General features: G+C 39.3%; 1 protein-coding gene across 12 annotated transcripts in view; it reads left to right on the forward strand.

The window, feature by feature from the left end:
• The first annotated feature begins 417 nt into the window (after window positions 1-417).
• The window catches only part of DEG2 (DEGP protease 2), a 33,792-nt gene continuing 6,365 nt past the window's right edge, over window positions 418-27,844 (forward strand). For 2 of the 12 annotated variants that reach the window (XR_016049923.1, XR_016049924.1), the window contains exons 1-12: window positions 419-940; window positions 3,276-3,449; window positions 5,440-5,493; window positions 11,223-11,296; window positions 11,426-11,489; window positions 13,070-13,114; window positions 14,030-14,137; window positions 14,700-14,777; window positions 16,007-16,073; window positions 16,647-16,739; window positions 19,746-19,845; window positions 21,028-21,107. Coding sequence is in view for 6 of the 12 variants with exons in the window: in XM_006855334.4 (XP_006855396.2) it covers window positions 731-940; window positions 3,276-3,449; window positions 5,440-5,493; window positions 11,223-11,296; window positions 11,426-11,489; window positions 13,070-13,114; window positions 14,030-14,137; window positions 14,700-14,777; window positions 16,007-16,073; window positions 16,647-16,705; window positions 19,746-19,845; window positions 21,028-21,107 (1,113 nt within the window). In the remaining 6 variants the exon portion in view is untranslated. Of the gene's footprint in view, window positions 941-3,275; window positions 3,450-5,439; window positions 5,494-11,039; window positions 11,088-11,222; window positions 11,297-11,425; window positions 11,490-13,069; window positions 13,115-14,029; window positions 14,138-14,699; window positions 14,778-16,006; window positions 16,074-16,646; window positions 16,740-19,745; window positions 19,846-21,027; window positions 21,108-27,844 lie in introns of those variants that run through there. The other 10 variants (XR_016049925.1, XR_016049926.1, XR_016049922.1 and 7 more) reach the window with 8 other exon arrangements.

Below are 27,844 nucleotides of genomic sequence, written 5' to 3' on the forward strand. Positions count from 1 at the left end.
GTTAACTGGATCAGCGGTAGGAATAGATGCCACATGGTAATTAGGTGTGGGGATGCTACTACCACGACTCCAACAGCATTCCTAATTTAATTTTGGACTTTATACTCAAACAATGACATATCCTTAATCACCAAGTTTCAAATATTACTGTCTATAATGATTATAATATCTTTGTATCAAAAGTAAATAGTCATATCACACATGTTTTTTTTGGTTAATTGCTAAATAGTAATACGACGTGAAAGTATAAAATGAGACCATTTACCTTTAGTAAATAGTGGTGACATCAATGTAGGTCATTGGATGTAAAATTGGGTGGCTGAAATTGTTCCATAAATTAAACTCAAACTTCAAAATTTTTTTTCTCGAATGTAACACATCCATGCTATAAAATTTTACATCGACCACCTAAGTTAAATGGTCTGATTTTATACAACCTCTAAAGATATTGGTTGTTAAAACTAATTTTGATTATTGTCCTTTTGGGAAAAAAAAGAAAGAAAGAAGCGCGGATAAGGGCGTAGGAACTGTTATTTGTCATTTTAATCTAGAGAGAGAGAACTGGAGAGAGAGAGAGAGAGAGCGCGCTATCCTCTCTTTTCGCAAGGATACTGTTTTTCTCTCTTTCCAGTTGAGACTTGAGAGAGAGGAAGTGGGATACTGAGTTGCCTCCTCTCCTTCTTGACATCATCCACAAATAGGAAGACTGCAAGTGATTCTGCCTACTCTAATGGCGTCTTGTTGTATCTCTCTCTTCTGCTATCCAGATTATTCTCTCTCTCTAACCCCTTCTTGTCACTCTCTCTTCTTCCCTCTCTCCTCATCCACCTGTCGTTTCAATTCCAGTACACTCCTGACGCCCTTTTGTTCCGATAGCACGGAGGGTTTTGGAAGGAGAGCTTCCCAGAGAGGAATACACAGAGGAAATCCCAGCTATGAGGTACCCATTTTCTCTGCATTTTTTCTTTCAGGATATCTGTATATTTCCTGATGACTTAATTTTTGAACTTATTTTATGGCATTTGCTTGATGATATTGAAATAGGGTTATTTTGTAATTTGAGTATGTGGGTTTTGGATTAATTTTTTCTTTTTGGTGAAAGGTCACCAAATGCTTTGGTTCTTGACCATGTTTCCTTATTGAACACAAACTGTATGGAGTGTGCTTTCCTGTTTTTTTTTTTTTTGTTGGTTTGTTATTGATGAACTTTGCTTGACATGACGAAGTAGAGTCTTTAGGTTTTAACAAGCGAATTTATATAAGATAAGTAGTAACAGTTTTCAATTTTCTTCTACGCTGAGGCACTTTAGGGCTAACATTCTAATGAAACAAACCCAAGTGTACCGCACACCATGGTGTATGGTACATCAGAAAGGCATCCACTGTGTGTTCCTGACAATAAATAACTCAGAGTTAATCTCCACTGTCCATCATTGGGAACATACAACCTTATGGAATGCCACATACCATACACCACTGCTGTATGGGATACTTTCCCTAAACTTCACGAGCTAGCTATGTAATATAGACATGCGTGTCCATGGTTTTTGGCATGTGTCGACCAACCAAGGTCATGACACTTACATCTGACATCATAGAAATTTAGACATTCGATTGTATAGAAACTTAAGACATTTATTCTTTACCTTTCTTGTCGAATTCCCACTCCCCATATCTAAATGACATATAAATGTGTCATGTTTGAGTGTTCAATTTTGGAGTTCACAGTTATGTCACTCATTCATTTCAGAAGTTAACACATGAGTCCATGTCTTGTAACGTATTGCACAAGTGTTTGAAATCGTATTATTGGCACATTTGGTTTGGAATAATTTTCTAAGAGATATGGTATAATGTCCATAGCATGTGGATGCTTGAAATGTGCGCGCAAGCACCCTTCAATGGTTCAGATTGAACTTAGCTTCATCCAAGGGCTACAAAATATTTTTGTTTTTTATTTTTACTTTTATTTGAAAATATATTTATCTAAAATTTGGGGCATAAACTAATTTTTATAAGGGAAATCAAATAAAACTAGTAAAAAACTCCAAAAGCACATCTCTACTTCACCCACCCAGCTCCAATTATTTGTGCTACATCTTCCTCAATCTGTTCATTCTCATGGATTATTGGCCCCAAGATATCAATAATATCTTTTAGGTACTTCTTGGTCATCAATCTGAACTACTACCTCGTTTCTTGACCTATTTTTACTAAACTTGGATTCCATATATTGTCTTAGTTTGATTAATTTTAAAACCTTTAGATTCTTGAGCATTCCTCCAAAGTCGAACTTTGGATTGACGCTGTCTCTAGTCTCATCAATCAAAACTATATCATTTGCAAACAACATACACCAAGGTATGTCGTCATCCTATAGATACCTAGTTAATTCGTCCATAACCAAAACAAAGAGATATGAGCTCAATGTTGACCCTTGATGTAGGCCTCTTTTTACTGAAACACACTTATCTCTCCACTACTTGTCAATGCTCCTTTGTACATGTCTCTCACCATGTCAATATATCCTCTAGAGGATCCTTTCTTTTTTAACACTCACCGAGTTAACTCTCTAGGTATTTTATCATATGCTTTCTCTAAATTAATAGAGACCATGTAGAAATATTTTCTATTCTTCCTGAACTTCTCAATCAAATGAGAAGTAGGAAACTTCTCAATAAAAAATATTTTGTCATTTTCTAGTCTTTATTTTTATTATATTTTTCTTATAAATTACTTTACAACCAAAATTTCGGATAAATATAATATTTACATAATAAATAAAAACCGGAACTAGATTTTTGCCGTTGGATACATACTATTTAATTTAAGCCATAGAAAGGGTCCACATGACGTGGGCGATAGACTTTTCCTTTTTGAAATAAGTCAGTACTCTTAGTGTGACTTTTCAACACATTTTGAGTGTGGTGAACAAGGAGGCCTATAAGTTGGCAAAAGAGGGAGTGTGGAAACAAGGTCTGGTAATTACAAAATTCATGTCAATTTTGTATATAACTGATATTCCATTTTGTACATCGATAACTCAATTTTATGAAAATACACATGCACACCAATTTTTATCAATGTAATAAATTTAATGACCAAAAAAAAAAGAAAAACTAATATTGGTCTTAGCTTGTTAACAGAGTGATATGCTAGCATAGAACAGAATGAAGTACTAATAACAATCTAGAATTTGTTATGGTTGATATTCTTAGCGTGTGAACTTTGGTTTGACTTCTCTAAAGTTATTTTTTTTTAATATCAAATTTCAGAATGTTTCAGTGGCATCACAGAAAAGACTGTCTGGTAAGTTCAAAAATGAAAGAGGTTATGGACCTTCAGATGGTACACAGGGGGAAACAAGCCAATCTAAATCAATGGCTTTTAAGTCTCTTGGGATGCAAAGGAAGGAAAAAGCAATTGTACATGACCTGAAAGAGCAACAGGTCTGTTTAACCTGTCCTTTTTTATTACTTGTTGGGACATCATTTGGATTGCAGCAATGCTTATTTATGGAGGGAGATGTTTTCATGATACAAAATATTTCTGTATTAGTACTTGTATAATATAATAAAGTAGTTTTGAAACTAATGCTAGACTGATGTATCTTTTGTATGCTCTGTTAGAATACAATTTAAAAGCAGTAGATTGTGAATATTTGAGCTGAAAATCACCAGTTTTGAATTTAGAGATCCTTGCTGCAACTATATTCATGTCATCTTCGTCAAAGAGATGTGGTTTGCTATTATTTCACATCCTCGTTTTTCCATTACATTCAAGTTCTAATGTGGTCATCAAATTACCCTTTGTGCATGAAATTGGAAAAAAGAGAGAGAATAAAACAACTAAATTGGCACAACCGTTTTATCAAAAAATTTTAATATTTAAAGGTGTGAACTATGGCCTATGAAATCGATATACTAATATATACATGTGGGCGCAAGTGAATCATATTAATCAAATAATAAGAGTATCCAAGTAGAAATGAAGTTTACTGATAAGAGGAAAAATGAAAACACCGGTTGCTTTGTTATGGCTCACCCATATTAAGTTGCAATCTGACCAGTCAGAGTTTTACTTAGTCTTGAATAAGACTATGTTCTTATACAATCAATGTTGTTGTGTAGACAAGGTGGCATAATTTTTCTTTGACACTCATCAAACTGATGCATATAAATTTAAAGAATAAGAGTATGCCAACTAGAAATAAAGCTGAACTTTACTGATATAAGGAAAAAAAGAAAAGAAAAATCAGTTGTTTTATCATAACTCAGCCATACCAGCTTGAAATTTTACCGGTCTAAGCCTTACTTGGTCTTGATTTTGACCTTACTCCCCTGATTCATCTCAACAATACTGAACAAGTTATCTCACAACTTACCATGGTCAAATTGGAGTTCAAAGTTTTCTCTTTGAGAATAGTGACTCACTGCAAGATAAATCTGTTCATTCATGGAGCACTGTTTTTGTGGCAACCTAAAAAGTCTGGTGATGCCCCTGGAATATGGAGTAACTTAAGTTACTTGAATTAATTAGAGGCAATCAACTTCTTTTTTTTTTTTGAGAGAAATTCATTATAATCGCATTACTTAGTAGTAAAATACAAAAAGGTGGTGACCAAAGTGGTCACACTATACAAGCCTGGAAGGGTCCAAAAAATACAAGGCAAGAACCAGCCGTTAGAGGGGGAGGCATAAGACAGAGAGTTGGCACAGAAGCAAATGTCTGAGAGTATATAGAGGGAGGCTCCGTCTTTTGCCGGACGATCAGCTTCTGAGTTAGCTTCTCTATAGGCATGTCTCTAGGAAATCAACTTCTTTTAGATGAAGACATGTCAAGGGCATAGATATCCTACGCAGTTAAAGCTAGAAAAAGCAGGTGTCGGGAAGGAAGTTACAATAGAAGACCTCTACTATAAATAGCTTGCATAACTGGATAACTCTTGTCTACAACATTATAGAAAAAAAAATAAAGAAAGGGGAAAAAAAAATCTCATCGAGCTAAGAACATTTAGAAAACTCCAATTCATTTTTGGAAACGTTTCTAAGCATTTGGGGATTCAGTGAACAACTGAAATGTTTGGCTTTCTGACGTGTGTGCATGTGCATGTGCATGTGTTCATGTGTTTCTCCTTTATGTATAGTTTGTAGCTCATCACTCACCATGAGTTTTGATTTTGTTTTTCTAATATGGAGTGTGCATTAGGTCTTCTATCTTAGCTTGAGAACCTAATGTTTGGATCTAAGATTTTGCGTTCTTCTATGAATTTTCACAGTTTTGAGAGAAATGAAAATTGTTACATCGGGAATGACTTTTATTGATTTCTGACTTCTTATTATAGTACTTCTTTATGTGTCTCAGTAAAGCTTACATTCCTAAACCATGTGTTTGGGATTTGGTTTTAGTGCATTCTAATGAGGCGATTTGTATTCTCAGATCAATGAAGCTAGCACTCTACAAGATGGAGCTTTCCTAAATGCTGTTGTAAAGGTATTCCTTAGACTTACAACTTAAATACTAACAAGTAGATCGTAGACAGATGAACAACTTTGTTATCTGAGTAAACTTTATATGATTGTTTTCTATGTTTTGAGGTGATAGCTTCCTCTGTCGTTCTTTCTCATTTATTTTATTTGATGATCAATTCAATCTCATGCAATACTGGTAATTATCTCATGAAGATCAGTACTTCGCACTGTTTAATCTCATGGAACAATATCTTGATCTCTTTTTCACTACAGATTCTTTTTCACTACAAATAGAATCTGTTTTCTCTAAAATTCCGTAGAGTCATTTGATGCGGTGTATTTGCTTTCTTGCAACAAGATTTCTTTATACTTGCCACGTTGTAATAAGATACCGTGTTACTGTTCATTTCCATATTTGATTTATTTTAGTATCTGGTAGCTTAAAAGCTCTGTATTATATCATTGGATGTGTTCGTAAGGTAGTAATAGCATTCGTATAAGTAAAGTGGAAATAGAGTGGATAGCCAACAGACCATAGCAATGGATATTATTTGCAATAATACTTCATTGCACAAATTATTCATCACATATATTATAAGGCAAAGTTAAAATTTTAATAATAATTTTAATGGTCATAAAAAGTAATTGTCTTCTTGGAAGCTGTCTCTTAGATGGCTTGCAATAATTAACCATGTATGGCAAACATTTTTGGGGGCTGAGAAGAAATTCTCTCTAAACAGTTATGACTTCTCTCTCTATTTGCATAAAAAATTATGTCACTGATTTCAGTGCTTTTCTGTTGAGATTGTACAGGTTCTTGGCAGACTTGAAGTTGTAAAATTTAGTTTCATGGCACACCTAAGATTCCTCTTCTATCTTCTTATATAGGTGATATCCTCCCTACTATAGAACTTTGAACTTCCATCTTCCTTAATGTAGAGCTTAGTACCTTATCTTTTCAGCTGCAGAACCCTAGTTTCATGTTTCTCTTTCAAGTAGTTCTTGGAGTTTTATAAAACATAGAACAAGCTTGGCATTCCTCCCCTTAAGAACCAACTGAACTTTGTACTGCACTAATCGGAAGTTAACTGTCTTTTACTTCTCCCTACAAAGAACGTATGTACTACATGAGAATCTCTTTTCATGAAGTAACCATGAGAAGATGGAGAGCGTGTGTGTGTGGGGGGGGGGGGAGACGATGTTCATTTCACCCCATCAAACTAGCAGAAACGTACACATTCACCATCTCGTAAAATGGCTGTAACTGCCAACCTAGCAACAACAAAAGAAACAACATATATGATTTAATTGCAGTAACTACCTCCAAATGCAGAGCCTCGAGGGCTGAGTAGTGGCTAATCTACCCCGACAAGATGTACAAGAGATCAATGAATGACTTGAACAACTGCCTGGTCACCTACTTCAATGGTCTGCGACCACCATGGAATTACACCATTGCTCAAATCAAGCAAATTTGGAAGCTGTGATCTCCATTCCAAGCAACACTAAGTGGTAGCAGGCACTTCATTTTGAAATTTGGAAGCAACAAAGACCTAGAAAAATTCTTGAAAGGAGTACCATGGTCATTGGTGGTAGATGTCACAGGGCCAAATCTATCATTTAGCCAACTTGCATGGCATGACGTCACAGTCCTACTTTGACTACATTATTTCATAGATCCCTTCACACGTGTCGTTGTCTATGCATATCAAGAATATCTAGAATGGAAGGTAAAAAAGTCTTAACTTTTCGACACGACTGTACAATATATTGCATTTTTATATATATAATATCCTAAAACTAATGTGATTGCATAAGTGGTTTAGATGGTAGCGTGCTCTTTTCTGACGAAGAGAGAGAGATCCATGGTTCGAGGCACTACATCAACCTATCAAAAGATAATGTGATCGAAGTGTCAATGTGGGAAATTTGTCCTTGCCTTTTGGCATTAGTGGAGTTCCAACCCATGAACCTCTATGTTACATCTCCACACTATCACTTAGACTCTTTGATTTATTGGCAATGAATAGAAGAGTTATATAATAAGTTGATACTCTACTCAGAATTGTTTGTCTTCCAACATGTACAGTCACAGATGAGTGCCGTGCCTAACCATGTCAATCTTGTCTATGTGTCGACACATGTCCACACGCTATACTAATCCCCATATGGAGTGCTGGGGTAACACTGCTTGACTAAGGCAAGGCCAGCCTTCCATAAGCCAGACGAGGAAAGAGCAAACGAGCATACAAGCAAGATCTCCCTTCTCAAGGGTCCTGCCTAGCAAGGTGTTTATATTGCTCCCACATACACACGAGCCCACTCCCCACATTGTCGCCCACTGTTATAATAGCCATTAAGGCTTGCACCATATTCACCATCCTCAGCCTTGTTGTGGTAGTTATACTACCCCACTCTCCACACTTCCAATGCATAGAAACATGGCTCATTAAGGGAGGTTACAAATCTTGTCAGCCCAATCTAAGGGTCTTAATTGCCCATACGTGTCTATTCAAACCTGCATGGTCTCTTAGTCCCTTACAACGATTCTTTGCATAGTCAGTCCACTAGATACGCATACACTCATTCTCACATGGCTAATGGCTGTTACACAAATTCATGTTTGGTGCAATTATATGGATCAAATTCAAATGCGCTTGCCTCTTGCACATGGTCCATGCCTCATAGTTTTAAAATGAGGCTAGAGTGCATTATGCAGTCGCATAATGCATTATCGCATATGTGGACATGTGATGCGCTCGTTCATCACTCGCATATGCGGCAGCATTGCATCATGAGCAATGCACGTGCACCCGTATATGTGCTTTGTGCTCATGGGCGGAAAATGAGCCCATGAGCTTGGGCAAAATTCACCCGGTCACTCACAAAAAAAAATAAAAAGGAAAAACAGTGAACAATAAAACACATTAGAACCATTTTACACAGTCCTGAGGTGATTAAACCGGTATTACTGGGAATCTTAAAGCATGTCCACAAGTAACTGATGAGATTAGAAGAGAGATAAGGGAATATAAAGATAGCCAAGAAAAGCAAAGAAAAGAAGAAATGAGACAAAAAGAATTGATGGAAGAAATTCAAGTATTTGATGACTTTTCAAATTGAGAGTTTAAGAGTGGATTATCATTTTCTTTTATGTCCTGAAGTCTGCCTCTTTGGAGTTTGAACTTTAAAGTTTAGAACTATGGACATTTTATATGAGTTGGAATGGATTGCTTTGTTTTATATGTCAATTGTGTTTGACATTTAAATTATTAAAGGTTAGAAGTTAGAACAACAAATTCTACTACTCTTTAGCAGGCTATTAGGGGACTTAGAGTCCTCAAATATTGAATCTGATACTTTTGTTTTTAAATTATTCATTGCATTAGAGGTGATGTGCCCGCATAGAGATGCATCGGACCCCCGAGTGCATTGGGTCCACATCTCGCATTTTAAAACACTATGCCCATGTGTTGTCAAGTTGAGTTGGCCATATTTCAACTAGCCAAGCCTTCGCCTGAGTTGGCCTTAGCCATCCATTCGCATTTTGCACCATCTTGCACAAGGTCTCACACCTAGTGCATTTATCCATTAGTCCCACATGTGTGCGCACCATATGCCAACATTGCACTAGCCACGCCTCTTGCTCGGTCAAGGCTTAAGGGACTTCGCGTTCTTTATGTATGTTTGTTGGTCTAAAGAACTGGCTTGCTGCGAGAGATAGCTACTCTGTCAAACTAGCACAAGTCCACCGAGGACTTGCGTGCCCTTTGTAATTTGTCTTGTTGCCAAGGGGAACCGAGCACCCCATTTCCCCTAAGGGCATGGCGCTAAGGGAAGGGGTCCAACAGTAGGCCTCTCAAACTTCAACCATGGTATTGCGGCAAACTTCCTCAAAGCACAAATAACAGCGACGTCCCCCTGTGGATCTGATTGTCAAACCTGCCACAATGTTGTCAGCACCCAAACTTATTGTGGATGTTCTCTTTGGCAATTGCTACCCCCCTTTAAATAGATGAGGTTTTAAAGATGAGGTAGTTAAATAGAACCAACAAAAGCAATAAGCTCGGGTCCTTGTTGAGATTGATCTTGATGTTGAATCACCGAACTCCACTCATATCTATGTTGGAAAACAAAGAAGTTTCAACCGAGGGAGGTAGGCCCACTTATTGTAGAAGCTGCTCAAGAATCACAAAGAAATATGGAAGAAACTTAATATTTGTCATTTGTTCCAAGAAGGGGACTCTGGCGGGGTAATATTTGTCACTTGTGCACAGTCGATGATGAGAGGCATGGTTCCCTTTCCATTTCATGCAAATATGTAAATAAAATATGCAAAGTAATCTTGTGGAGCTTCAATATCAATACTATAGCTGGTTCACGTATCCCTAGCTTCCTATCAAATTGGTTCAAAAGGCAATTTACAAACAAATACCTTGCCAAGATTTGGAAAGTCTCACTTCCTGCCACCATATGGGTAATGTTGCAAGAATGAAATCGGAGGGCAAATGAATTCACCTAAAACTACAAAAGGCAGTTCAAGGGTTCAAATCCATTAAGTTTGTCCCAAAAACCAAATAAGATGACCTACCTTTATTTACCCAGAAAAATCCTTCCAAAGGTTTCTAAGGAAGGTAAATTGGAAGATCAAGAATAGCATGCCAGAAAGTATTTTTGTGCCACTAAAAGATGAAAGGGAAAGAACCATTTATAAGAGATGGGAAGTCGAGCTCCCAAATCCTCTTGTCACACATAGACTTTCCACAGTCAGGATCTTATGTACATAAAGGAGCGGTAGAATATATAGTGGAAAAACCAATGTGTTACTGAACTCTTGTACTTTTTCTTTTCTCCTGGTTATACAACAGATGGGGACCTGCCGACCTCTTTGCGTTTAGTGTAAATGAAAGGAACATACTAATTACCATATAAGTTACCATATAAGTTATGGTTTCATGTTCTGATACTGTCTTAATATATATCAGATTCCTACACTTAGACCTTTTGAACAATTCTTATAGGAAGTAACCGTTAACATCTCAAAAAAACCTTATAAGAAGCAATTGTTCCTCCCTGCCTTCCTCATTCAGGTCTTGAAAGGGGAATTATCCAATTAGCACCCCATAATGTCACCATAGATGTATGAAAGTTTTCTTAACATGTCAAGTTCATCTGTAATTCTTGACAGCTCTGTCCTTTATGCAGCTTAGATCATGTCTAAACCTTGTGCCCCCCCACACCCTCTACCTCGCAAAAAGAAAAGAAAGGAAAAGAAAAAGAAACTAAGATCACAATGACTGATGGACCAGAACTGATTTATAGCATCATGAATCCCTGAAGAGGTAGCTTCTTTGTGGTTCTGTTTGAATCCTGTCCAGTGATATGGACTTTTTTACTGCTCGCATCAAAGCTAAGCTCAAAGCATATTCCTCTTTCGGCTATTGTATTCAAGGCACTTCGTCACATCATGTGTTATGCGTTCTCTTTTATAAGAAAATGGAATTGCTGTATTTATGTGGCATCGTTAAGATTGCTGATTCAAAATCGCTTTATTTTGTAGTAGGTATTGCTGATGAGTCAAATATATGGATATTTGAACATCTCTCTTGCCTCTAGGTTTGTAAATGTTAATATTATCTCTTGGAGCTGTGAAATGTTTTTCCTTCTCATAAATGTAACTTACATGTGTTGGTTCCTCTGAAAACCATTCCTTCTATGGCCGTTAAGATATTTGGTTTACTTTGTTTTTAGGTCTACTGCACTCATACTGCTCCAGATTACTCCCTTCCTTGGCAAAAGCAAAGGCAATTTACAAGTACAGGCAGGCAAGTTGCAATTATTTTATTTATTTAACTTTGTTGTTCCATTCAAATAAACATTAGGAATGTGTCGTAAACACTGGGCAAATTCAATTGATTATTCTTTTCACAAGCTCTGTTTACTGACTGTGCCAGCGCCTTTATGATTGGGGATGGGAAGCTTTTGACGAATGCACATTGTGTTGAGCATTATACACAGGTGAATGGACCACTTAAGCTCTTTTCTTGGAGAGGTGAAAGCATGTCAGAAATTGTAGGAGTTTGTATTTGTTATGCTCTTGACATTTGTATTTCAACCGAGATCTTGGATTAAGATGTGATAGTTAATCGGCAGCATTCTGTTTTAAATTTGCCGAGTTTTTCAGAAATTCAATTTCCATGACTCTGGTGTAAATTTTTCTCTCTAGAAGTTCTCTTGTAAATAACTTAACGAGCATCATTTTTCTTTCTGACAAGTAAATGGATGCCCATGAGAGAGCAAACAGATTCCAACAGATGACTTGTTTTTGTGCACGATGGTAACAATTGAGTGTGGGATTTAGTATTCCATAACAAAAAATGGGAATTCAATATGTGTTCCAAATTAGCTGGCACTCCTTGGTCGATTCATGTCACACTCCAATCTGTGTGCTGATGATTCTCCATTTGTCCTTGTTGTGCTCAATTTAGCTTGGTTTTGGGGGGGGGGGGGGGGGGGGGGAAGGGGGGCGTGTGTGCATGTGCGCGTGTGCCCTAGGGCAGGCCGCTAAAGCATCCACCCCATTTTTTGGGGTCTTAGGAGCCTTTTTTTGGGCCCAAGCTTTTCTGGTGCACTCTCTTGGACCTTGCGAACAAGATTGTGAAAATAATTCTAAAAAAAATGAAAACAACTTTTTCTTGAGGAGAGAGAAAATGCAGTGATATAGATTGTCCATTTTAAGGAAAGGGACCATTTTAGAAAATACAATACAAATGATGTAGATTGAGGGCCTGGGGGGGGTGGGTTCTTGACCCCAGATTTTGTAGATACCTCTACCAGATGAACAATTTGAAATTCTTTTTCTTTGATTTTGAAATTCTTAAAGGCCAGATCTAGCCGCTCATAAAGTGGACAGCTTGTGGACACTGAGTTCAAAAGTATAGGGGCTCTTGTCTATTCTTTTTTATGGGCTTCTTTGCTGGGTCCAAGAGAGCATGCTTGCGAAATTTGGGCCCAAATGAATGCTCCCATGACCCCCCAAAATGGGTGGCTGGATGCTGGAGCAGTCTGCCCTGGGGCAGGTGAAATCTTTATATGTGTGTGTATATATATATATATATATATATATATATATATATAGAGAGAGAGAGAGAGAGAGAGAGAGAGAGAGAGAGAGAGAGAGAGAGAGAGAGATTTTACGTTGAGTTGCATGACTGCTGCAAACATATGGAACATTGATTTTACGTTGAGTTGCATGACTGCTGCAAACATATGGAACATTGACTAGTTTAGGCATTGTGAACGTGCTTGTTTGCATAACTACAATCCATAATGTAACATGGTTGTAGATCTTTGTGGCTATTTCAAATGATACTCCCCACAGTTGCAGTAAGGTAGTCCGTTGTTTGCTCAATAGAATCATATAAGTAGATACATATGTACGTAGTGAATGTGCTTGTTTGGATTGCTACAATCCATAATGTAACATGGTTTTAGATCGTTGTGGCTATTTCAAATCATACTTCCCACAGTTGTACTAAGGTGGTCCCTTGTTTGCTCAATAGAATCATATAAGTAGATACATATGTATGTCCCTGCAGGTCAAAGTCAAGAGAAGAGGAGATGACACCAAATACGTGGCAAAGGTGACTCCATTCTTTCGCCCATCCTTATTTCTTCTGTTTCAAATAAAGATGTCTTCTATCTTAATGTGTACTTGAATATAACTGCTTCAATATAAAATATTTGTGGATTAGAAGATCAGTGTATTCGATTCTGCCGTTCTAGTTTACTTTATTAAGGTGCATGTTTACATAATTACATATAGCTCTCACTCAATGAAATTAACTGCAGTTAGTAACCTAATTGATTAGCTTTTGTGGTCCTCTGTGACCTTTTTTATTTGAACATGTAGCTGTCAAGGGCTGCACATTGTCCTTGAACTACTCAAATCCTTTTAAAGTTAATATCACTAGCTTGAGCATTGTCTGATACAAAAATATACATCCTCTTGAGAAGGCCTTTTATGTGTGGTTCTAAATAAAGGTTTTATAAAATAATTTTATGGGCTTTTAGTTTGGGAAATGTTAAAGATTTGTGACATATTTTTTCTTTTCCCATCGACTATCATCATCCTGAAAGATGATGGTTGAATTTACACTATGGCTGCCATCTTCGTGTTTTTGAACTTGCTACTTGCTGATTGTCCCAAATTTTTTATTTTTTATTTTTATCATGACACATCTGTGATTGCATATCTGCAGTAATTATGTACCAAGGATACAGTTCTTATCTTGATATGTTTCAGTTTTTGATCTATTATTGAAATTGTCGACATCATGTAAAATTTACCCTTAAGCTAGATGGAAGACATAATGACTGATATTTCCCCATGGACCTGCTTGAGTTTCATTCATCACCTGTTTTGATGTTTGGTGCGACCATTTTTAAATTTTTTCCTCATGTTTAGTGCACGTCACTAAAATGTGCATGAAAATTATATTTTATTAAAGGTTATAGATTGCATTGTCTGACTCTTTTCTAAATAATCCGTTTAACAGGTCTTAGCTAGAGGTGTAGAGTGCGATATTGCTTTGCTTTATGTGGAGAGTGAGGAATTCTGGAAAGGGGCTGACCCACTTAAGTTTGGGCGTTTGCCATGTCTTCAGGTGCTAAATTTATCCTGATATAGATTAATGAAAAGAGGTTTCACATACATTTATTGGAATACTACTGTACTGGAAAAGTTAATGCTGAGTGCTGTTTTTGTTTTAAAGAAATTATTGGACATTGGCATTTGGGCCTCACAGCAGTGCTTGTACAAGTAGTTTTGGCTCATGCCAGCTGACTAGATGTGATAGTGTTTTTGTCTGTTTTGTTTTTGACATCTTACTTAAATGCTTATTACTCGTAAGCAAAAATTATTGAACATAAATATTATACTATGAGAGGTCTTAACAGCTTTGTAAGTTCTAATAACTGACCTGGTTACTGTTTTCTTTTGTCATGCATCTATTATAGGGTCTGATATGGGCCATTTGAACAATCTGGCTTCGTAGATGAGTATGTGATTAGGATGCTATTTTTCACTGTAGTTGTGGCTGATTAAGCTTCTCTGTGCAGATATTATCTCAAAGATCACTAGAGAAGTTCTGATTATGACATCAGAATGCTTAGTATGGAATTCTTACTTTGGAGTATTCTGATCTATTGTATGCAACTGTCATGTAGGACTCTGTGACTGTTGTAGGATATCCACTTGGAGGAGATACTATATCAGTTACTAAGGGTGTGGTATCACGAATAGAGGTTTGTTTATTATTTTCACTTGAGAGAGTAAATTCCATTTCCATGGTGTACACTTTCTGTTTTGAGAAAACGATGAAGAACTATAAATCGACTTTGTGAGGACTTGTCGAGAGATAGGTTGTTTCTTATTCTTTGTCTTATATACATGGAGAACGACACTGTATTTATACAAGTTTTTGCAATTGTTTGGGTTTCATGAACTGTTATGCTAATTACTTCAACAATTTCAAGCTTTCAAAGAGAGAGACTTATTTGCATAAATCTAAATTCTGAGAGAGCGATGGAGAGACTTATTTCCGAAATTTTTTCTTGAGATATGTAGTACAACGGAGAGAGACATTCTGCCGAATCTCCTTCCAAACCTATCAATAATTAAAAAAATTAAAATTATATGAGTTTCTGCCCGAACTTGCAAATATCACATTGATCGACACGGGGCATCCAAGCCACTCATGCTTTGTGTGCCTGCACGTGCGAGGCTGCATGTGTGTGTGCGTCTTTGCGCATGTGCACAAAGATATAAAACAACCTTTTTGTTCTCAACGAATTTTGCAATAGGAGCCCCGCAATGTGTTTCAGGAATCTGACAATGTGTTTCAACAGTCCAAACACCACACCCCCCCCCCCCTTCACCTGTCCCCCCCACCCAAAAAAAAGAGAAAAAGAAAAAAAAGGAAGAAATAAACGTGCACACACACACACACACATGCACAACATGAAAAATGTTTGGTTTGATTTTATGTAACGTTATCCTGTTTGACCTCTGGAAAATGGCAGTTTTGAATCTTTTGATCCTCCTGAGTCCAGAGCATGACTAGAATGCTTCAAAGAAATGTCCTCAAGAGCATGAAAGAAAATAGTTTGATAGAGCTCCCCAACCTGCCTTTTGTTTCAAATGGTGCACATATCATCGTCAATTTTTGAAAAGCAGGCGGGCTTATTTATGTGATGTTTCCTTCCAGGAGTTAGACGCATCAATTTTTTATAGCCAGAATGGATTTTATTTACCAGTTGAAGTAGCTTGTGCTTCTGTTGCTCTACGGACTAGTTATACCTATTTTGTCACATATTTGAAAAAAGAACTCGTGTTTTGCATTGATATACTCAAATATTCTGAAGGGATGCTGAAGTTTTGATTAGTTCACCTGTTCTACTGTGACCTGGTGAAATCCAAACTATTATTTTCTATTAATGATGCAGATATTTAGTGTGTGTGTTTTTATCTATAGGTGACATCATATGCTCACGGTGCATCTGATTTATTGGGAATTCAGATTGATGCAGCAATAAATCCTGGTAATTGCACATGAAGTTGTCAGATCTTTCCTTTCTCAAAGATATATTTTTGTAGGAAAAGATTCATATAAGGTTGAGGCCCTAAACAATCAAATTAAGGTGCACCAAAAAATTCATTAGAAGAGGTTGTTTTGATGCCCAAAAATCCTCAAATCAATCAACTTAACCTCAAGATGTATGGATGTAAAAAAAATGGATTTCAAGTCTTGGAAATAAAGCATCTTGTATTGCATTTTCTAGACCGTAAATTTTCAAGATTTTCAAGGATTCATAGGTCTGCTCGATCTATACTATTTCAGAAGCTTTAAATCTTATAATTAGATATGAAAATAAACTTTCAGGCCATCACAAAGATTTCAATACTGAAACTACATCTTTCGACACCATTTGAAGATGCACCTTACTTTGATTGTTTAAGGCCTGAGACTTATACAAATCACACCCATTGTTATATTATTAGTTGCATAATCATAAATCAAAACTTCAAAGAGGATTGGTTCTCATATTTGAGGTTAAGTTTTATTTTTGGTACTTCAAAATGTCTCAATTGTTGTTTGCTTGTCCTGCTTGTAGGGAATAGTGGTGGTCCTGCATTCAATGACCAGGGGGAGTGCATTGGTGTGGCCTTTCAGGTTGTTCTTTTGTTCCATTTTTCAAAGCTTAGAGGTTTCCCCTTTAAACTCTTGTATTTCAAGCTTCCATCTCGATAAGATTTATTCAATTTGTTTTCTGATTCCAGTTCTGTGCATTTTGGTTTCAGTTTTCATGATAGCCACAGTTGATGATATTAGATGCTTCAACTTTGGAAATAAATTCTATTGCTATGGTATTCTTACCAAATAATTAAATGCTTCAATATCTGAAGCCCTAGTATGCAAGTTGTACAAGTTAACTCTATAAATAATTCTGTATTATGAACGTCCACATGGTATTGGTTTCCTTTTCAAATACAAATAAATGAGAAAAACTCTCATTAAGACCTCCAACTTAATTGCAAAGTTTAACTGTTGATAAGGTATAGATATTTATCCATGTTGGCATCTGGCTAAAAACCCAAACAGTGGACTCTGGGAAAGCCTTATTTCAATGGGTCATCATTGTTAAGTAGAAATAAAGGATGGTGATTGAAGAGAGAATGGGGTACAGTAACTAGGACATGAACAATGGGTACCACTCTCTCCACCATTAATCATTTTAATGGATGCTATGACCCAACGGGATATGATTTCTCATTCTCCATAAGGTTATAGTGTGCCTTACCTTGAATTAAATGAAAGTGTGGCTATGTAGAATTCCAAAGTATAAATTCAAAAATTTTATGTTATTTTTTATTAATAACTGGAGTTTTTACTTACAATTATCTACCTTTGTTAATTGTTTTTCCACCATTCCCTTGCCCCAATACAATGTAGAAATAAACCTATTGTAGTCTAGGATCTTTAAAACCTAAAATAAAAGTTTATTCAAACCTGAGGTTGAAATTATAGTGTAGAAAACATATATGAATTAGAAACAAATAGAATAAATAACACTAGGAAGACTTATTGAGCTTTTTTCCTTGGGTTACCCCCTTACGATGGGTTACCCCCTTAGGACTTGGCATCCCCCACACCTGATCACCTAATTGTTGACGCACTCAATCCTTAGATCCTGCTGAATCCATTAAACCAGGATGCACCTCTGGAACACCTTTATCACAAAGCTATGGGGCTAAGAGCATGGATCACAATTAGGGTTTCTAAAAAATTCCTTTTTAATCCTTGGGCCATGCCTTTGAGCGGCACCTCTCCTAGCCTAGTCTAGGGGCCCCCTTTCTATCTTTATCTTGGGTGCGGCGTGCCATCCCAATATCCTTATGGGGATCACATGCCACTGAGAGAGAGAGAGAGAGAGAGAGAGAGAGAGAGGATCTAAGAACCATGGAGAATGAGCAGGAAGGTGGGGGGGGGGGAAGTCATCTCCTTATATAGGCCTCAAGGACACTAGGATGTTCCAATCATATTAGGATTCAATATTATCTATAAGAATGTCTGAATAATTTGTGAGGTGAGAGAGAAGTAATCTGAGCCATCCATTCTTGAAATTTACCGTCATGATTTAGGTAGAATTCTAGGAACTTTAGCCCTTGAATCCTTGACCTATATACACTTTTAATCTATCTAGAAGCTTGACCAGTCAAATCTTATCTCTTGGAATCATATGGAATTCCTTTTTTCTAAAAAAAGCAATATCTAGGAATTCAAATAAAACAAAAACCTGGTAAAAAAATGATAGATTCCTAAAATATCTCACAAAAAAATTTCGCAAAGATATTTCAAGATTTTTTAACTACATTAGTATCTTTTCAAATAACAGTTTGACTCCCCACAAAGTTTCCCAAATTAATGGGAAATGTGGGGCGTGTGACCTTTATGGGCTGCCCGTCCCACACCATGTGGGCCCCACACATATAGGGCTGGGCCTTTAGCCCCCCCCTTCCCACATGGGTCCTTCCACAAAGAAACAATATTTCGAAAACAACCCCCTTTGCATAAAATTTCAAAAATAACCTTTTAAGGTTTTTGTTCAATTACAAAACAATTTAAGAATATGAATTATATCCAAAAATCATAGAAACTTGGTTACAATTGAAACCAACATTCTTGGAGTTCTTAAAAAATTTAGAACACAGAAATATCTCTAGAAGTAGATGGTGATATCAACAGGTCAAGTATGAATGCCTATCAGGGCACTCCACCTGTGCCAAGATCCATGATCCACAACTGTCTTTTCAAACCAACTCAATGGGACCTGTGGCCCACAACCATGTGCAAAGGCTCATGATTGACCTGCCAACGCAGGCTAATAAACAATGGGACCATGGTCCTAGTATGTTGATTAAGGTTTCTCTTATAAGAGCAAGTCTTATGCACATATCATTATAGTGCATGGGTGACTCTCTCTATGCATATGTCAACTATCCTTCTATAGGATTGTTTCCCAAAAATGCAGTTGTCATATACACATATCGTACGGAAGTTTGATGAGGATTTGACCCTTGCTTTCATAGGTCTACATCCCCACACAGGAGGCCACAAAACTCTCCTATCCTAGAAACAATGTCCCTAGGCATCTCTCCAACCTCAACAAAGGGTGACCCTCCATAAGACCCTCAAGGATAGTGCTTATGCCTATGGAAAATGGTTTTGGATATGACCTGGGCCATAGACCGCTTTGGAAAATTCACTATCATTTATTATATTTACATGTTCTCAAGGCCGCCTTCAAAGGCCACATATCCCAACATTACAAAGGATCAGATTGGACGGTAAAATGTTACCATCAAATCAAAACTTTTTTTTTTTGATGCAAAAAATCACAGTTTTTCAGCATTGCTTTCAACTGTCTGTTATCATTGTGAAGGATAGTTGGATGGTTTAATTTGAATCTGTACTATCTTGTATTCTTGTGTACATTATTTTGTCACTTTTGGTATGGTTAATGGATATTGTTATTTCTATGACTGCTTTCTTTTTGTCATGATGTTGTTTGATTATGTTTTGATGGCAGTTTTACTTGTGTTAGGTTGAATATATTTTCCTTTTAGGGCATTCATGTGTCTGTTAAGTAGACATTTTACTAAATGTGGTGCCTAGCTTACTATTTTGACTTATATAAATCCTTGATTCTTAGGTTTTCAGATCAGATGAAGCTGAAAATATTGGATATGTGATTCCTACCACTGTTGTTTCTCATTTCTTGACTGACTACGAAAGAAATGGAAAGTACACCGGTAAGGTTTCTTTGAATTCAAATTTTGTGCTTAAATACGGGGTTATGCTCTCTTGACTTAAAACTTTATTGGACTGTATCTGTGCACTATGCATGTTGTGTGATAAATAAAATCCTTGCAAATCATGGATATTATTTTCTTGTTATATGATGTTTCTGGAATCTATATAATGGATCTTTGAATTAAATAAGCATGTATCTCCATATCAAACCTTTAAGCAAAAAAGAAGGCAAAAAAAAAAAAAAAAGTTATGGGGAATTTGAGATGAATTATTATTTTTTCTTATCCATAAACTAATAGCTTGCTCCGAGCTAGCATGTGCTATTGTCCTCCTTAAGAGTGTGATTGCTACAACACCTTAAGCAATCTGTCACCAAAGCACGCACAAATTGTTATGACCTTTCGGGAAATGAGTTATTCTTCCAATAAGCAACCTCTTTAAGCTTGTATTATGCATGCTGACAGAGTTCTGAGCTACTATTTACTGCTCCATGTCTAGAGGAAAATGGGTGATCTCCTTGTATCTAATCTATTCAAGTTGTCCCATCCTAATACATGGCTGAAATTAGAAAGAATATAAAATTTTGGGGATTTTGGCCCTTTAATTAATAAATTATTATGGTGCAGTTTCAAGGATAAACAAATAATTTTCCCAAATTAAGCAAGTTAAATTGAAGCTGAAGAAAAAGCAACTACTGAAAAGGTAAAAGAATTGCAATTTATATCACCTGTGGGCACATATTTGCCAAGTTAAGTATCCACTGATAATTTGGGCCACCAAAACACTTGCAAACCTCAATAAATGCTTCCAACCGAAACCAGGTTCTTTTGCTACCTTAAATTGTCAGCTGATTCCAATCAAACCTTTAAAAGGTCTAAAAGCTGAATTAAAAAACTTTTACTAGGCTGATCTCCTTGTATTAGGCTGACTCATAGTCATTAGATTGGATGAGCCTTATGTCGACTTTGATAAGCACAATTTGATAATACTCATGACCATGTACTTTAATTACATTTCTCTATTCATTTTCAAAGTGAATGCATTTATGTGATTGCTGACTCTAGAAATGCAAGTCAATGCTTCTTGTACTTTTTACATCTTGAAAACACTGAACCCTGACAATTCAAACATTGAAGATTGGTTTGAGATGGCTGACAATGGAACTGGTTAAATTCCTTTAGGATTTCCTTCCCTTGGTGTACTGCTTCAAAAATTGGAAAATCCGGCTTTACGTGCATGCCTAAAAGTGAATTCGAATGAGGTATGTCTTCTGCCTATAATCTCATGATTGTTCATTCACCTGGTGTAATGATTTTTTTGAATCTGTTAACTTTGTATTAAGTTAAAGAATTATACGGTATACAAAGAATGCTGCCCTCACTGGGACAGAGAGTGGCCGTAGATAGGTCTAGTCAAAAAATGTTGTACAAGCCAAAAATTACATCGCTTTTACAAGAAAGAGCAAAGCAAAAGTCTTCTATGATAGAGCTTGAGAAGCGCCCTCCTTAGCCAAAGCGTCGGCCACCTGATTGTCTTCCCGCCAGATATATCTCCATGAGACCTGAGTACTTGCAAATATCAAAAATCCCGTCAAAGATTTCTCTGAGTCTCCAGGGAGGAGTAGCCTGACGTGAGGTCCAGGACATGACATTTCTAGAGTCACCCTCCACAACCAAGACTGTGCTCCAAGATGAATCGAAGAGTTTGAGGCCTTCCAAGAGCACTTGGGCTTCTGCTGTGGTGGAGTTCGCAAAGCCGATAGGAGTTACCCCTAATGCTCGCCAGACCTAGGTTGCCGAGGGAGCAGCCATCGAAATTATGTTTGGTTTGCCAGGGATCCAGGGGCCTCCAAAGGGAAGAGTGGGGGATAGGTCTGGGGTTGTGGAATAGAATAGTGTGCCAGTTGAGTTGAAGGTCAGTGGACGAAATGAGCTTGAAATGGTTGTGATTGGTGGCCCAAAAATAATCATGAACTTGACTGCCTCATTGAGAGAGTGCTAGTGTGAGACCTGTCCTTGGAAAATTCTACGGTTGTGTTCTTTCCTAATGGTCCAAAGAGTTGCAGCCGCTGAAGCTTTCCAAAGAAGAGAGTTGGCCTTAGGCCAAGGGAGGAATTGCATTTGATGGAACAGTGATGATTCAGGTGTGACCCAAGACCACCCAAAAGATTGTAGCCAATCGTCCCATAGGTGGGTAGCGAAGGTGCAGTGGAGCAAAAGATGTGAACCCTATTCTTCTTCCTTGAGACAAATGGGACAGCGGTTGGGAATTTGCATGCCTCGTCATTGAAGTTGGTTGACTGCTAGAGCTCACACCGACAATGCGATCCAGTCAAAGACCTGGATTTTTGGTGGAATAAAAGGCATCCAAGCTCGGGGAAGATTGAAAGCATTGGGGAGGAAGCTAGAGCAGGGTTGATGAGCTTATGGTAGAAAGAACAAACAGAGAATGTACCTGTGGAGGCCGGGGACCAAAGAATACCATCATGGCCCCAAGAGGGAAGGAAGATAGAGTGGAGGATAGAGGAAAGTTCCAAAAAGGTGGGAAGCTCCTCTTCTTGGAGTTCCCCACGAAAGTCAGGATCCCAGGCCTAGGGATTTCCAGCAGGTGCAAAGAGGTCAGCGACTAGGGCACTGGGGTTTCTAGCTAAGCGGTGGAGGTTCGGGAAGCGAAGTTTCAAGGGAATGTCTCCTATCCAAACGTTATTGCAAAATCTGACTCTATTGCCCACCTAGGATGAAAGCGAATGAGGTTTTTTATGGGGTGAAGGCAATGTTCAAAAATTCGCCCGCCTAGGCGGAAAAATTTAAAAAACGCCTAGGCTCTAGTTAAGCGGGACTATTAGGCATCATGCATCTAAGCGCCCACCTAGTCGCTACAATCTAGGTGGCCGCCTAGGCGCTGCTTCGTGACAGTTTGTCAAATGGCAAAAAAAAATCCTCGGCATGGGTCTAAATTTGTCATTCCCCCCTCTAAAAAGGGGAGGGGAAAGGGTTTTGGGGGATATTCTAAACCCCCAAAACCAAGACAGTGCTTTTTAGAGAGAGAAAAACTCCCCAAAAACCTCTTTTTTGATCATTGAAAGATCGATAAATTTTCAATTTCTTCCTAAAACAAAGGTTGTGGGTGTTTTTGGAGCTTTTAGTAGTTAATTTTGAGGACTTCTGGCGACCCAATAGACAAGGTTTGCACCGACAACAATTTGATTTTGATATTTTTGAAGTACTATCATATTCGAATAAGGGTTTTGATTTGATTTTGCTATAACGTATTATGTTGTGAATCATTTGTATTTTCTTTTACTTTTTCTTTCTTCTACGATGTATTTACATGTTTGAAGTTGAAAGATTGAATTTTTTTGTGATTTATCGAATTTTTTCTCCTTTGGACGATGAAATTGGGCTTTCCTGAATAGTCATAAACTTTGGATGAAATTGATATTTTGTGAATATTTGATATCCAAAATCAAATCTTATGGATATTAATTAATAAATAATAATTATAATATAACTTTTATCTTAATTAATAGTCCACCCGCCCAGCCGCCTACGCAGTTAGGCCCCCCAAAACACTTAGTTGGGTGCCTACGCCATTTGAATATTGGGTGGAGGCAACAGAGAATGGATTTCCAGAACCCCGAGGACTGGTGAATAGCCCTCTAGGGAAGAAACCAGGGGGAGGAATGAAGATAATATTTGTGGCTAAGTACCCGGTGCCATAACAAGCCCTCTTGGGTGGCTAATCTCCACCACCATTTGCCTAATACGGTTGTTCTTTTGGAGGCTGCGGATTCCCAAACCACCTAAGGTTCAGGGCATACAAACCCTACACCATGAGACGAGGTGATACTTCTTGACTCCCTTATCACCAAACCATCGGAAGTTGCGCATCAATTGCTCGAGGCACTGGGCTACGGATGCAGGCATGTGAAACGACGACATTTGGTAGATAGGGATGTTGGAGAGGGTTGCCTTGATGAGAGTGACCCTGCTTGCTGTGGAACGGTATCTCCTCTTCCATGTGGCAAATTTATGTTCAAGTCTATCATGATGTGGCTTCATTGGCTCTTCTTTGGTTTTCCATGGCACAAGGATAACCCTAGGTAGGTGGAAGGTAGAGAATCAATCTGGCAGCCTCACTTGTCTTTAAAAGCCTGTGTGGTCTCAGGATCTAGGGCGATGCCAATCATCTTAGATTTGGTGAGATTAAGTCTGAAGACTGTGGCAAAATGGAAGCATTTGAGAAAGAGAAGCAGCATATCCACCTGTTGGACCGATGCATCACAAAAGATAATTGCGTTGTTGGCATATTGAAAGTGAGAAATGATGGGGCCGTTCCTTCCGATCTTGAAGCCCTCTAACAGGGCCTGTTAGTACATTCTTGTGATGGCCATGCTAAAGACTTTTGCTACTATGGCGAATAGGAAGGGGGTCCCCCTGCCGCAGAACCCTAGAAGACGGGAAAAAACCCTAAGGAGAGCCATTGATGAGGACCGAAAAATGGGGTTGAAGAATGCAATTACTTATCCACCTTCTTCAGCGATGTCCAAAGCCCATCTTGAGAGGGGTTTTGTCTAGGACGGCCCAGTCCATGTGGTCATAGGCCTTCTTCCCAGACCCACAATTTTGGGGGAGATCCTGGAATGAATGCACTCATGTCCCACTAAGGTGGAGCCTTGAGTTTGGATTTGGTGATAATGTTGTCCCTTCTTCTGCAGTTTGCAATTTTGTGGAAGAAGGCAGTGTTCAAGTCTCCACTGTTCAGCCATTTGACCCTCAACCTTTGAGCCCAGTGGATCTCCTCTTTCTTAAGGGTGTTGTGATAATTCAGTTTGAGTTGGCACTAGAGGGAAGATTCGTTGGAAGTAAGAGGTCAAGACTCCTCCACAAGGTCCAATTGGTGGATGGAACTGAGAAGTTGCTTCTTTTGGTTATGGAAATTACCCAGAAAATGATGACTCCAGCTTTTGAGGGAAAGTTTGAGTAGTTGTAGTTTTCTTTGGAGTCGGTAACTAGCCCATCCATGGACACTCAAGGAATAGGATGACCACCAAGATGGAAGAGGAGAAGAGAGGTTTGGTTCCTCGAGCCACGACATTTCAAAGTGGAAAGTTTTGGGGCCACCAAGGGCCGGAAGGGTGTCTAGGAGAAGAAGCTTGTGATTTGAGATATTTGAGGAGATCGAGAGTGTGTACTTGGAAAGGAGTCCCAATCAGGGCTACAAAGAAAACGGTCTAGTTTGGAGAAAGAGGGAAACAAGGAGTGGTTAGACCAAGTAAACACCGCCCCTTAGAGGGGGATGTCGATGAGTTCTTGTTGAGTGATGAAATTGGAAAAAGCAAGCATAGCAGGAGAAACTCTGGAAGAACTTCTCTTGAAGGACCATCTCATGACATTGTAAGTTCCCTCCGATGCATCATCTGGTCGGGGGTCGAGAGACAATGTCATGAAGCTCATCCCACAACTGGGCCCTATTACTGTTTCAGTTGGGGGCCCGTAAATGGCCGAAAATTTCCAAGGCAGGCCATCTGTGATTCTGGAGAGAGACACAGTGGCAGAGTAGGAAGCTACAAAGGAGAAGGTGTGAGCATGGGAGAAGGGGTCCCAATGACCTCGATACCTACGAATGCCCCTCTGGCTTCTAAAGCCACCCATTCATAGGGCCTACACCCCCAAACCTAACGAACTTGCTGCAAATAGGGAGAAGACAATTTGGTTTCAATGAGAGCAAGGATGGGGGGAGAGAACTTGGTGCAAAAGGGTCGCACTGAGTTGCACATCTAGGGAGTGTTAAGCCTACGAATGTTCCACACCTGGAGCTTCACATGTCAATATTTCGGTTGGGGGCGTCTAAACGAGCGTCTAGGAATGTTGCTGCCAGGGGCAAACACTGGAGAAGATGGAGCACAGGAAGGACAAGGAGGTCCTAGGTCATAGTTGACCTCGAAAGCTAGGTTTTTGAGAGCACGAGAACCTCTCCTGCATACTTTAAATCTGCTCTGAGCGTCGGACTTGAAAAAGGCCTCCACATCTTCCTTTGAACCATCAAATTTGAAACTAATAACCTTCATAACCTTGTTGATATCCCCTTGTGTTTTGTCCATTCTGAGACAAAACTTGAGCCAATAGATGGAGTAGAAGAGTGGCTGGGAGAAGAGGGGGACGACCTATTGTTGGGACTCACCGGAGGGGAGAGGGGAGTGTTTTAGGGAGAAATATTTCCATCCAGCGCCACTGCTGTGGCGAAATTCAAGGAAAGGCGGAGCCCAGGGAAAGAAGGGGGAAGCACAACGAACGAGGGAGTGAAGGGAGAAGAGATAGGAAGTGAGTGGGCAGCTGGGGATAGAAAGATCTGAAGAGGACAAAGGTTAGGGAGTGATCAAAGTTTGGCGGAGAGAGCTCAGGGTGGGGATGGGTCCTAGAGGAGGTGGAGAGAAGAAATTATGGTTCAAAGAAGAGAATGAGGCGGGGGTTGGGGATTGAGGGGGAAGGGGGTTGAAGGCAAAGAAGTTGAGTGGTGGATAGAAGGGATGGGGGTGGGGGGGAGCATGGAGGGGATAGGCTGACTAAGGGAAGGCAAGGCATGGAAGAGGGTATGGAAAGGCAGAGGGGAGGGGGAAAAAAAGGGGTTGCCGAGCATCGGTGAAGAGATGTGGGGTAGGGCCACTCCAGAATGTAAGGGAGGACCTCGACACCGGAGAGGCGAGAAGAGTTGGGGGAGAGAGATGGGGGTGTCTAGAAGGTGCGGTTGCGGCAGGTCATAAGAGGAGGGGGTCGACGGAGGAATAGTGGCGGGATGGTGGGGAAGAGGGATGAGAGAAGAGGTGGTTGGGCATTGCGATGTGGAAGGGTGGGGTTCTTCCCAAGGCAGGTGAGGGGGAGGAGAGGAAGAGGCAGGCGCAAAGGAGGAAAGGGGAGGTTTCAGGTTGAAGGGTTCGTAGGAGATGGGGGTGGGGGTGGGGGTGGGGGTGGTAGATGAGATGACCCTGGTTGTTGAGCCATGCAAGGAGGAAAGACTATGAGGGGTATCAGGAAGAGGAGCTTCCGGGAGAGGAAGCAATGGTGTGGAGGCTGGGCGGGAAGAGAGGCAGTGAGTTTGAAATGCCATGTGGGGAGGTACCAGCTGATGGAGGGAGAAATGATTGCTTCTGGCCAAGTCAACTCACAGGATAAAAAGGGGGAAGGTGTATGGGTTGCTCATTGATAAGTGATGGCCATGATGATGAAGGATGGGGATTGAGTGGGAGGGGAGGGCGAATTAAAGGGCGATGGAGGTGGGGGGATGGAGGAGGGGGGGGGGGGGGTAGAAGAGGAAGGGTACACATGGAGGTAAGAGGTGGACGGAGGGAGAAGGAGTGAAGGGGGAAGGTCGGGGGGTTGTAGGTGGGCTGGAGTGTGAAGAGGACACATGTATGAGGGGGAAAAGAGAGGGAGTCATGTGGCCACTGGATGAAGGCTGAGGAGGCAGGGGGACTAATTAATGGAGTGGAAGAGGGTGCTGCGTCAGGAGCAATGACGTCAGCCAAGGAGGAAGCCTCGGGGCGCGGAATAGGAGCGTCGGCGTAGGTGTGGATTATGGATCCATTCGTTGTCAGGACGGTTGCCCCTAGGGACCAAGAACCTAAGGTGGTCCCTAAGATGAAGCGGATTATGGTTTGCCTTGCTTTCTGAGGACTGTACCTGGTGTAATGATGATATGCAGTTTCAGTTTGTGGATTTTTATGATGCCAATCATTTCGAGTTTATTTATCGGATGAATAAAATAAGAGTTAATAAATGGTGATAAGTACTTGTAAAAACACCATCAATTGGGCCAATAGAGTCTCTACCAGCCTAGACTTGACCAGATTTTTGAAGAGTGGCATTCAACAAGTGCCTCTCTCAAAGTTGCATTTCATCCTATTTGGTGAGAGCACACAATGTTTTATAAACGGTCCGCCCGGCTCCTAGGCGCTGTCCTAGGTGGCCTGGACCAAAATACCACATGCCCAAACCCAGG

This window comes from Amborella trichopoda, chromosome 2 (genome assembly GCF_054954075.1).
Source record: "Amborella trichopoda isolate Santa Cruz 75 chromosome 2, AtrichopodaSantaCruz75HAP2 v2.0, whole genome shotgun sequence".
Lineage (NCBI taxonomy): Eukaryota > Viridiplantae > Streptophyta > Magnoliopsida > Amborellales > Amborellaceae > Amborella > Amborella trichopoda.